At 36.8% G+C, this 13327-nt stretch overlaps 1 protein-coding gene across 2 annotated transcripts in view; it reads right to left on the bottom strand.

Annotated features, from left to right (window-relative positions):
* MORC1 (MORC family CW-type zinc finger 1) overlaps window positions 1-13327 on the bottom strand; it is a 175309-nt gene that overhangs the window by 14209 nt on the left and 147773 nt on the right. For both annotated transcript variants that reach the window (XM_024244907.3, XM_054551550.2), the window contains 3 exons: window positions 13106-13175; window positions 10940-11006; window positions 5756-5908 (listed from right to left, as the gene is read on the bottom strand). In XM_024244907.3, the coding sequence (XP_024100675.3) occupies window positions 5756-5908; window positions 10940-11006; window positions 13106-13175 (290 nt within the window). The remainder of the gene's footprint in view (window positions 1-5755; window positions 5909-10939; window positions 11007-13105; window positions 13176-13327) is intronic.

Genomic DNA, 13327 nt, shown 5'->3' with positions numbered 1-13327 from the left:
TTTAAGTATATTATTTGTATTAATACACATTTATAATGTCAAGGAGATTCAAACCAAAAAGCTGAAAATTCTTGGCATTGCCCAAACATTAAATATGACATACAACACTCCTTAGAGTTATTTACCTGGCTAGCAAGAAGATAAATGGGGTAGGAATGGGATTAAAAAAAGGGGGGGCAGCTTCCAGGTATATGAGATGAGAAGAAATCATATGGCATAGAAAGAAAAGTTGTAACAGGAGTTCCTGGGAAAGAAGACCTGGGTCAACATTTGGCCGTTTTGTTGGAGCAGGAGGGGTGAGAGAACTTTTACACAAACTAAACCTTGCTTCTCCTCAAATTCAGGCTCCCTTTCCCCACCACAGGCTTGAAACCTTTTCAGAGCATTGGTTCTTTCCATTGTGAGTATAAATTATTTTGCCTTTAAATTTAGAGCAAATCAGAAATCCCCTAAGAATACGCTCTTAGACAAATAAATATTAGATGGCAACATTTACTAGGGAAGGGGAGAAACCAAAGGGGAAGATTGGGGCAAGAAAAAGTTCTGGATTAGTTCTCAATTACTTTCAATCTGTGGCATCTCTATTTCAAAATCTATAGCAAACATCATCTATAGTCTGAATACTGTCTTACACATGTACTATTATTTCTAAAATTAGACACATAATAGATATCTTTAAACACGATTTCATGTTTACTGAAATCACAGTACCTTTTGCCATTTTGCATTTTCTCAACTCATTAATTCCACAGACATTCTTTAAACCTCTACTAAAACACCTTTGACCTTCAGTGCCCCACAGAGCCTGGCATCATGCCCCCCCAATACAATCTTACTGAACTGATTTGGCCTAGTGGGGAAATAGAGACAAGAAAGCAAGCTATTCCAATACCATGTGACAAATGCTTGGAGGACAATGAGAAAGGTGCACCATGGAGACCAGAAGAAGGGGTTCTAACTCATATTTCAGTAGCCATAAAGGAAGAGTGGGAGTTAGCCAGGTGTAGCAGATGGGGGCATATGAAGGAAGTATTCCAGGCCACCTGCACCATACACCAGAGAATTTTGTATTTTTCTTTGGGAAAATATCTGACCAAAAAGTTGGTCAGATTCAAGTATTTTTTCTTGGTGTTTTTTTGTTTGTTTGTTTGTTTTTGTTTTTGGGGTTTTTTGTTTGCTTTGTTTTGGTTTTTTTTTTTTTGAGACTGAGTCTCACTCTGTTGCTGAGGCTGGAATGCAGTGGTGCATGATCTCAGCTCACTGCATCCTCCGCCTCCCGGGCTCAAGCAATCCTCCCAACTCAGCCACCTGAGTAGCTGGGATTACAGGCGCACGCCGCCATACCCGGCTCATTTTTGTATTTTTTTTTAGAGACGGGGTTTTGCCATGTTGCCCAGGCTGGTCTCAAACTCCTGAGCTTAAGTGATCCACCCACCTTGGCCTCCCAAAGTTCTGGGATTACAGTTGTGAGCCACCGCACCCAGCCAATCCAACTATTCTTTATAAAGTACTAGAATTGTGCTAAGCACTGCTATCATTTTCTACACATAGTTTCATGTAATCTTTATGGAAACTCTTTGATTGAGGAATTATTCCTATTTTCTCTGATTTCCTGGCTATTACAGACACCCCCACCCCCCCACCAGGCCCAAGCAAGTTCCCTGGACCCTCTTTCAATGTCTATCTCCCTCCTGGACTCCCTGGTATTGCGCCTTTTACTCTCTTCCACATTGGATTGCTCCTAAATAGCTTCTCCCTTGCAGATTCTGGTCTGTAAGACTGACTAGACAGGAAGACAAATTACCCAGCAACTTGCAGTCTCTAAACACAAACACACAGGCCTTTCCCTTTTCCTGTAAAATTAATTCAGGAAAGCAATTAGATTCGTATAAACCTATAGGATACCAAAAATCACATATGTAGGGTCTGATTGTAGATGCTTAAGAACTCTTTAAAAATTACTTCAGTTTTACTGTCTTGAGTCCCTTTCTTGAATGATATTCTTCAGCAATACTTTCTTTGTTCTTGAGGGTACGTCTTATCAAACCTCTCTCTATCCTCAAACTTGAGATTTCCCCTAGAACAGACACAGTGAACCAGGAATCTATAAAGTACATTTAAAGGTGGGCCAGGAGACACGAAGCACAAAATTATAGGAATAAACCTGGATTCATTCACTAGTATCCACTGCATCAAGTAGATGCATTTGGGGCAACTCCTGAACCAAGTGCTGCCATTTCAGTGGGACTTCTGTCCCCCTTAGGAACAGGAATAGTCCTTCTCTTGAAGCATTTACTCAGAATTTTATCCCCAGAGTTGATAATAAAATCAGAAATTTGTCTTTGTTTAACATTGTCTTTCTTCTCAAAAATTCAAGAAATAAATATCCTAAAGATCTCTTCCAAAGTTGTTACTTTCATTCAGAAGCTTGGCTATGAAGCCCATCTCAGATGAATTTCTGTAGAATCCACATCTATATCTGCAAGTTTGAATTCAAAGTTTTTATAGAGTTCAGTTAAGTGAGCTGAACCACTAAATCAACACCATCTCTATAAATGACGGCCAAGCTTTGAAAAGTTCCAGCTAAGGGCCATTTCCATTTCACTCCATAGTCATATTCCTTTCTCAACAAAATAATTTTTACTAAGAAAAATCTTTGACTCATGTTGATACAACTCTACTCTTTCTAAACATAGTAGACATGGGCAGGAGTCCACAGAGTTACCTGGTCATCCAGCTGTTCTTTTTAAACAATAACCTAGTTAATTAGCTTAGTCCTAGCTAAGGAGAAGAGCAAGCCTCCTACTGGAGGTTGACCAAAACTGTCTTCCTCAACTCAGTAAAAGACCAGTATGAAATGGAAATGGCACAGCTCTAATAATGTTTTTTGGCAGACCTCAACTGCTAGTATATGTATTTTCATGGCCTTTTCCTTTAACAACTGGCAGAAATGTTAAAAAGTTACTTTCTTTTTAAAACTTATTTTTGGTATTTTAAAAATCTAAGATAACAAAAAGCATGTTTATATTTTATAGAGATGAAATAAATGGAGTCAGCCTTATCAAGTTTACATACACAACAATAAACCAAAAACAAGGCATCACATTTCAACAGTTAAGAGCAAGGACTGTGAGGTCAGATTGCCAGGATTCAAATCCAAGCTCTGTCACTTAAGTGTTATATAATGCTAGGCAAATTACTTAACCTCTACATGTCTCAGTTTTCTCATCTGCAAAATGGTGATAATAAAAATATCTATTTATAGGATTGTTGTAAGATGACTGAGCTATCATATGCAAAGCCCTTAGGACTGTGCCTAGCATATAGTAAGTGAATAACAAATATGTATTATTACTAATATTATTGCTATTATTATTATTATTGAAAGAGATTTGAAATGTAATACTACTCCAATGTTTAGGATCATCTGATAAAATTTAATAGTCTGGAACCAGTTCAGCTTATGTACCACTAACTTAACACAACTCAGTTGCACTCCAATACTTAAAAGTATTTTATTCAAAGAGAATAAAACACCTAGGAATCCAACTTACAAGGGATGTGAAGGACCTCTTCAAGGAGAACTATAAACCACTGCTCAATGAAATAAAAGAGGATACAAACAAATGGAAGAACATTCCATGCTCATGGGTAGGAAGAATCAATATTGTGAAAATGGCCATACTGCCCAAGGTAATTTATAGATTCAATGCCATCCCCATCAAGCTACCAATGACTTTCTTCACAGAATTGGAACAAACTACTTTAAAGTTCATATGGAACCAAAAAAGAGCCCGCATTGCCAAGTCAGTCCTAAGCCAAAAGAACAAAGCTGGAGGCATCACGCTACCTGACTTCAAACTATACTACAAGGCTACAGTAACCAAAACAGCATGGTACTGGTACCAAAACAGAGATATAGATCAATGGAACAGAACAGAGCCCTCAGAAATAATGCCACATAGCTACAACTATCTGATCTTTGACAAACCTGAGAAAAACAAGCAATGGGGAAAGGATTCCCTATTTAATAAATGGTGCTGGGAAAACTGGCTAGCCATATGTAGAAAGCTGAAACTGGATCCCTTCCTTACACCTTATACAAAAATTAATTCAAGATGGATTAAAGACTTAAACGTTAGACTTAAAACCATAAAAATACTAGAAGAAAACCTAGGCATTACCATTCAGGACATAGGCATGGGCAAGGACTTCATGTCTAAAACACCAAAAGCAATGGCAACAAAAGCCAAAATTGACAAATGGGATCTAATTAAACTAAAGAGCTTCTGCACAGCAAAAGAAACTACCATCAGAGTGAACAGGCAACCTACAAAATGGGAGAAAATTTTCACAACCTACTCATCTGACAAAGGGCTAATATCCAGAATCTACAATGAACTCCAACAAATTTACAAGAAAAAAACAAACAACCCCATCAAAAAGTGGGCGAAGGACATGAACAGACACTTCTCAAAAGAAGACATTTATGCAGCTAAAAAACACATGAAAAAATGCTCACCATCACTGGCCATCAGAGAAATGCAAATCAAAACCACAATGAGATACCATCTCACACTAGTTAGAATGGGATTCATTAAAAAGTCAGGAAACAACAGGTGCTGGAGAGGATGTGGAGAAATAGGAACACTTTTACACTGTTGGTGGGACTTGGGACTATAAACTAGTTCAACCATTGTGGAAGTCAGTGTGGCAATTCCTCAGGGATCTAGAACTAGAAATACCATTTGACCCAGCCATTCCATTACTGCGTATATACCCAAAGGATTATAAATCATGCTGCTATAAAGACACATGCACACGTATGTTTATTGCAGCACTATTCACAATAGCAAAGACTTGGAACCAACCCAAATGTGCAACAACGATAAATTGGATTAAGAAAATGTGGCACATATACACCATGGAATACTATGCAGCCATAAAAAGTGATGAGTTCATGTCCTTTGTAGGGACATGGATGAAATTGGAAATCATCATCATTCTCAGTAAACTATCGCAAGGACAAAAAACCAAACACTGCATGTTCTCACTCATAGGTGGGAATTGAACAATGAGAACACGTGGACACAGGAAGGGGAACATCACACTCTGGGGACTGTTGTGGGTGGGGGGAGTGGGGAGGGATAACATTAGGAGATATACCTAATGCTAAATGACGAGTTAATGGGTGCAGCACACCAGCATGGCACATGTATACATATGTAACTAACCTGCACATTGTGCACATGTACCCTAAAACTTAAAGTATAATAATAATAAAATTAAATAAATAAATAAATAAATAAATAAATTCCTCAAATACCATGTCCACAAATGTTAACATTCTACACAGAACAAAACAAGTAAAACTCAATTTCCCTCAATAAGTTCACTATCCAAAACTAAAACAAACCAAAAAAAACCCAGATTTTTTAAAAGGCCATGCAATGTCATACGAGCCTTTGTTGGGGAAAAAGGAAAGAAAATTCAGTAAAAATTATTTATTACATTCAAGAGAAGACTAATGTCCACCATACTGCCAGACTATGTAACAACAGGCAGTTACCAGTTCTATTATAAGGGATATTTAACCCATAGTATATCTAAATCAGCACAGTTAGGAGACAAGTCATAATGTCACTCTACTGAATTTATTCAGTATCATTAAAACTCAGTAGGGAAAACAACAGGAGTTGTCACTGCTTAGAAAGTTAAACAAAGCATGTGGAAATATGTGAGTAAATATCTTTACCTTAATTTAGACTTCAGTTTTCTCACTGTTTCCTTGACAGGTGTGCTTTGAGAAGACGTTGGCGAAGAAGCAACTTTACAACCGCCACTCACAGAAACTCTGGCTTTGTGTCCAGAACTTAGATTCACATCTTCCATCGGCACATTGAGCAAGCTGAGGTTTGTCATTTCAAAGTAGAAATCATGTTAGGTATTAATAATTTCAGAAACACTAATATACAAAAATGAGTGAAATGTTCATATACAACAAATGAGAACAAGAACATACGTGTAATGCTGAAAACTGCCACCACTGTAGTTACATGAAACAAATTCTTAATTAGAAGAATTTATATTTATTCCAGTCACATATTTTTTCAAAGTTTTTAGGTAGTACCAATTAAATGGAATTGGTGATAATTTATTTTTAACAGTAAGTCATATACTACTTGTCTCTCACTTGATGAAAGAGACTTTTTAAACCTGTTAAACAACTATACAATATTTTTTGTAAGCCTGATGGTAACCATACGGCAAAAATCTACAATGGATATACTTAAAAAGCAACAAATTAAAACATACTGTAATTAAGTAGCCCCATTTTTCTAGGAAAAAGAAAATGAGTTACTATTATTTTTTATTTTCTCTTTTCTCCATTTCCCCATTCCCCACTTCCTACATAGTCCTGTAGAAATAAAATTATAACCTTTTACCTCCCCTTCACCAGAAACTCCCTAGAGGGCAAGTTCATGTAACTTTATGCTTAGAAGCTCCAGAGTGGAACTTTCAGCCACCAGGAGACTGCCTCCAGAGATAACAGTTGATTTACAATCCAAAGTCCCACTATGGAACTCTCTCCCACCCAGAGAGTTTTCAGCCACCTTTACAACCTATTTCTGCCCATGAAATGCTAACTCAACTGCCCAGTAGATAAGGCACCAAGCTAGCATGGGGACCCACCCACCTGCTCACCTCCTCCCCTGTGGTGCCATTCATGATAGGCCCCCTTTAAAAGTGTCCACTTTCTGCTACAAAGGTGAAGCTGTACCCTTAAAGCAGGAAGCCCATACTTCTTTCCCTAAGCTAGCTTTGGAATAAAAAGTCACTTTCTTTACACCAGACCTAGCTCTTATTAATTAGACTCTGCAAGCAGTGGGCAAGTGAACCTGCGATGTGGTTACAATACTACCAGAAAAAATCACTTAACTACGAATGCAAGAGACTTTTAAACTAAAGTTATTTTAGCCTGAGAGAAAAGCATAGAAATAAAACAGAAAAAGAACAAAGTAAGTTGAGAGAAATACTTAGTCATGATCTGGAAGAGGAAGAAGAATGTTCAGAGCCACTGGGCTGGAGTGAGCAGGAAGCAGATGGAAAGAGATGATATGAGAGAGGTCAGTGTTGGGATTGCAGGGCATCGTGGGCATGGGGAGGGAACTAGAGTTTCTTTTAAGCAGAGTGGGCACTACCATTGGAAGTTTTCAGGCATGGGAACGAGGTGATCCGATGCAGGTTTTAAAAAGATGTATGGCTGCAGCATGAAAAATAACTCACGGTAAGGATGTATAGTTTGTTGATGAGACTAAAGCTTTCAGTACCATAGGGAAAAAAAAGTACAAGAGTCTGGGGGCAGTATAACATGGGAAATGGAGCTGGGGAGGGCAGGTAGAGGTCAGATCATGAAGGGTTTTGTTTGTCAAGTAATAAAAAGATTTTTTTTTGTAATCCTTTCATGCTTATGTCCATAAATTAAGATCACAGCTCTAGAGAATTTTACATGTTTATAAGATGAAGATCTTTTAAAATTGGATAACAGTTTATATCAAACGGAATGTGCTTCTACTGTCAACAGCTCTTTGGCATTAATAATACTGTCTAACTTTGCTGATTTTTTTAAGATTAAGAACATTATATAAACTAATGCTTAATTGCCTGTTAAAGAATACTTACACAATCTCTGAATGCTCATTAGTTATAACCTCCTTTATGCTGACATTTTATTAAAGAAGTCTTTTTCTTTAACCATTTTAGGGATGATTCATTCATGTTGGCATTGAGGTTGAAGGGTAAAAAGTACTATACTAGACAGAGCACAGGAGATTCCTCTCTAAACCTCTGTTTCTTGTTCTGTTGAATAATAATAGGGCCTACCTCATAGAGTTGTACTGAGGATATACGAAGAATGTAGCTCAATGTTTAGTGTAAGTGCTCAGTAAATAATACCTATTTTTGTTGTTATGATCATCTTTATCATCACCATCATTAGTAATGCATTTGATAAGTTTCTTCCATTAAGATTGTTTTTCCCTAGAAGAAAACCTAGGCAATACCATTCAGGACATAGGCATGGGCAAGGACTTCATGACTAAAACACCAAAAGCAATGGCAACAAAAGCCAAAATAGACAAGTGGGATCTAATTAAACTAAAGAGCTTCTGCACAGCAGAAGAAACTACCATCAGAGTGAACAGGCAACCTAAAGAATGGGAGAAAATTTTTGCAATCTATCCGTCTGACAAAGGGCTAATATCCAGAATCTACAAAGAACTCAAACAAATGTACAAGAAATAAACAACCCCATCAAAAAGTGGGTGAAGGATATGAACAGACACTTCTCAAAAGAAGACATTTATGCAGCCAACAGACACATGAAAAGATGTTCATCATCACTGGTCACCAGAGAAATGCAAATCAAAACCACAGTGAGATACCATCTCACACCAGTTAGAATGGCGATCATTAAAAAGTCAGGAAACAACATGCTGGAGAGGATGTGGAGAAATAGGAATGCTTTTACACTGTTGGTGGGAGTGTAAACTAGTTCAACTACTGTTGAAGACAGTACGGCAATTCCTCAAGGATCTAGAACTAGAAATACCATTTGACCCAGCAATCCCATTACTGGGTATATACCCAAAGGATTATAAATCATGCTACTATAAAGACACAATGCACACGTATGTTTATTGCAGCACTATTCACAATAGCAAAAAAAAACACTGCATGTTCTCACTCATAGGTGGGAATTGAACAATGAGAACACTTGGACACAGGGTGGGGAACATCACACACGGGGACCTGTCGTGGGATTGTGGGGCAGGGGGAGGAATAGCATTAGGAGAAATACGTAACGTAAATGACCAGTTAATGGGTGCAGCAAACCAACATGGCACATGTATACCTATGTAACAAACCCGCACGTTGTGCACATGTACCCTAGAACTTAAAGCATAAAAAAAAAAAAAAAAGAAGAAGAAAGAAAGAAACCATCACCCAGATCAAGTTATGGGACATTTTCCCCAGCCCAAAAAGTCATTAAGGCCCCTTTCCAGTCAATCCTCACCCCATTCCCACTTTGGCAATCACCATTCTGATTTCTATCTACATGGATTATTTTTGCCTCTTCGTGAAATTCACATAAAGGAATATACTGATTTTGGTTTTTTTTAATGCAAAAAAAAAGATTGTTTTTCATGGATTGTTTCTAACATTCATATTGTATTTACAAGTCAACAGTGATTACAAAAAAAAGAATCTCATAAAGACCAAAAAGTATTACATGAAATAATATATACATGCATACACACACTTGCATACACACAAATGTGTTTTAGTTTTTGGATGATTCTTAAATCATAAAGCAAATTCTCATAAATAATTCTAAGTCAAAGTATTGGCCATGAGAAGACCTGGCAACAGCACTGGGGAAAAAAATTACGTCACTTATTTAATCAACAAATATTACTGAGTGCCAAGTATGAGTCAGTGTCATTCTGGATATCAGAGACAATGGGATAAGCAAGACAGTCCCTACTCTCATGGAGTGCATTGGCATCTAGTGAAAAATAGAGAAAATAAGCAAGCTAAAATTAAAAAATGGTAAAAAGAAATAGGTGGTAAAGCAGATACTTTAAAATAGTAATACACGCTTTGAAAAAAATAAAACAGGATGATAAAAGTGTGACTTGTCAGAAATGAGATGGGTACTTTAGATGGAGTTGTCAGAGAAGACCTTTCAAAAGCTTAGAATTATGAAGAAGACAAGAAGGCCTCTGTCCTTTAGGAACCTGTATGCAACGGGAAGACAGAGATTCAAGCAGATAACTTCACTTGACTGGGATCACTGCTCACCATTGCGCGTCAGAACACAGAATTTAACAAATAACTATGGAACAAATTACAATATAATCTCATCATTGCAACAGTGACTCTGTGAATACCTGAGTTTGGCGAGGAAAGTCAAGAAGACCCTAAAGAAGGGAACACTTGAACTGAGACTTAAATGAAAGGGTAACTGACACTGGCATATGAGTTGCTGAGGGCATTCAAGTAAAGGAAGTGGTACAGACAAAGGGGGGATGAGAAGATGTGATAAAACAGAACTACTAGTAATTTAGAACCTTTGGGAAGCAAAGTGGTGGCTAAAAGTAGAGGCAGGAGAGAAGAGGATTTGTGCCATGCTAAGGAGTTTGTGACTTACCTTAAAAGTAGTGGGGGCTGAAAAGGCTTTGGAGTGGAAGAGTGAAGTGATGAGGTTTGAGTGCTGGATTGACTCACTACCCTGTCAGCAAGTGCAGGAAAATAGCCCCTCTCTGTTTTCTCTTGCTCTTAATTCAGTGTGCTCCTATGCAAAGAGCACAGGATTTGGATTCAGAGAAACTGGGTCTGAACGCCTGGAAAGCAGCTTAGATGGGTTTGTACAGAGGATAAGAGTTTGCTTCCTTTAAAACATTCTTTTGATTCTATTGGATATCCAAAACATTCAGCTGATTTCATTTTAAAAGTGATAAAATTCTCATGTCAAGAAAATTCTAGCACACAATGATTATAATTACATGTATGTATGACAATAAGATAATGAACCACAGAGAAAAAAATCAGTTAATGATTTCATAATCATACCTTATATATGTGTGACGTTTTCAGTTCTTTGACTACATTAAAGTAATTTGAATTGGTTACTTGCTGTGGGTAGGAAGTTAAGCCAGCTCCATTTCATTATTTCCAATTCTTCACGAAGGAAATGAAAAGATTTGGGGGGAAGGTGTATTGCTAATTCTTTCACGTCTCTGTTGTAAAATTTGGTTCCATTCTTGATTGCTTTTGTTGCTATTATTTCCTTTCTTCTTGCATTTAAACATTGGTAATTACTTTTCAGCAGTATAATTGCACTCACTTAGAATTTGTATAATTGTAGTACACTCACCTTTTCCAGCTAGGTAATGAAGAGCTTCTTTTCACTGCTAGAACATCATTGCACAGCTCCTGTTTTTCTTCAAAAGAACATAGACAGACAATCGCATTTGGATGATCACACAATAAACTGAACCAAAAGAAATGTTAGCGGTTCATTAACTACCTCTGTATAATATGGATTTGTATTGAAACATCCATTTATAAAACTGTACCAGTTGTAACGAGATTTATAATATGTTCTTAAGGTAGTTTATAATGTTTTAAAATAAAGTTTATGTAGTATATATAGTTATCTGTACTTTTTTTGGTACAGATAACTTTTTTTGGTAATTTTTAAATGGACATTTTTTACCAGAGCCTGGAGTATGATCAGAACTGTTGATTCTCTGCTTTCACCAGCCTCTACCAAGACAACCATCTTCCCCTAATATCCCACTCTCTCCTATTTGGGGTTCAGGTTCAAAGACATTCTGACAGATCCCAGTGAAAAATGTGTCTCCAGTAGGAAAGTGAACTTTAAAGCAGGAAGAGACCTAGAGTCATTTAGTTAGTCTTCTCACTCAGAGGACCTCAGAATTATAGGTTCACAGGGCTTGGTGATTTATTTCCAGCTCACAGCAAAGCAGAAATTCTATGATCCACTTGGATTGTTTTAAGAGTGTCTTGGGGACAGTATAAGCAATGAGTCAATGTGTCCTTCTTCCATGTAGAAGTCTTTATTATAACTGTCCAGATATCTTGTTCCACCAAGTAAACCTTTACCAAGAAGTTTAGGGTTATTGAAGGCTAAGTAGAAGAGGACATCAACAAGCAAACTTCTAGATGGTGGGTAAATGGCTGAGGATCTGCCTGACCCTTTTAAGGAAAAAGAATGAATGGACAGATGTTTTCCAACCATGCTGTAGGCACCATTGGTTTTACTCACTGACTTGCAATGCAAAGTGAAAATTTTTAACCCAAGAGCTAATTCAAAATAATAGTCATTTAAAAACATTTCACAATTTGTTCCTGCCAAATCTAGGATGAGTATTTAAAATTAAATATTAATTTTAGGATAAAATTGTATTAGCAATTTTTCTAGTACAATTTGGAAATCCAACAGAACCATACTTGAAGGCACAGTAGTAGTTTGAACTGTCTATAAAAGATTGGCTTTAAAATTAAGACACCCTTACAAAAGAAATCCTGATGGTGGAATTGCAAATTATTATAATTAAGATGAAAAAGAAAAAGTGTGATTTCTTAGGGACCTCACTAATGGGTTCAAACATAAAGTTGTGAATGAATAGCTGATTAGGTTACCTAAGCAACAAAGTATGAAGGAAGGAAAAACGTGCCACCAAAAGAGAACATAAAACCATGGCATGGATTGATAAAGAAAAGGATTGGGAATGATGAGACCAAATGAGCTGAGACTAAGAAGACTAAGATCTTTAAAACTTATTTCAAAATAAGACAAAGACAATGAAAATAATGGATGTGTTTCTTGGGTCCAATAGTATAATATCAAAATTAAAAGATAATGGCATAATAACATTAGAATGCATAATAAAAGAATTACAGTAATAATAATGAACACTAAGAAAATAAAATATTTTGAATCCAGTTTGTTTTCAGCTTCTCTATCCACGAAATTATTACTGGATTGAATATTATAAAATGGCAACTTCATGCCTTAAATAAGTTCAAGTCTTTTACCTGAGACACATTACATCCCCTGGGCATGAAGAAACTAATAAACGTGTTTGTTGAACTACTTTTAGGGACCTCAGAAGAATCATGAAAAGCAGAAAGTTACTAAAAGATGAAAAAACGGGGACTGTCATCATCATAATTTTCAAAACAGATTTTGAAAATTATTGACCTGATATCAATCCTAATCAAAATTAGAAAGAGAATTCAAGACAGAGAGTGGCATAAGTCTATGGAAATTTCAGGCAGTGTGGCAGTGCTGGGGACACTGTCCTCAGCCAGAAAGTGTCTCTCTGCCCCGTCAAAACACACAAGGTTGGCAGCTCACCCTCTCTCTACTCCTCTCACTTCTAGAACAACAAACTTAATTTTTTAAAATCCAAGTTGCTGACAAACTTCTGATCTATATATCAGGCTGTCAAGCCATACTGAAAATATCTCAAACATTATAGCTAATATATATATACGAGCTGATTTTTTTTACCTTGGTTTAAAAGAGGAATTTCCTTTTTTTCTTGTTTCAATGAAACATCAGTGTTGCTTTTATCTGAAACCTGAAAAACAAGCTCTTTATTTAAAACTGTACAAAAACATAGGACATATTATAAACTTGACAAAAGACCTTGAAAAGCAGTGTCCCCAGCAGAAAAGAAATCATAATGTTAGCAGCAGTAAAGCTATGCATTTTTTATAAAAGGAACAAATG

The sequence above is a fragment of the Pongo abelii genome, chromosome 2, assembly GCF_028885655.2.
Source record: "Pongo abelii isolate AG06213 chromosome 2, NHGRI_mPonAbe1-v2.0_pri, whole genome shotgun sequence".
NCBI lineage: Eukaryota > Metazoa > Chordata > Mammalia > Primates > Hominidae > Pongo > Pongo abelii.
This window is presented reverse-complemented; position numbering and strand designations above follow the sequence as displayed.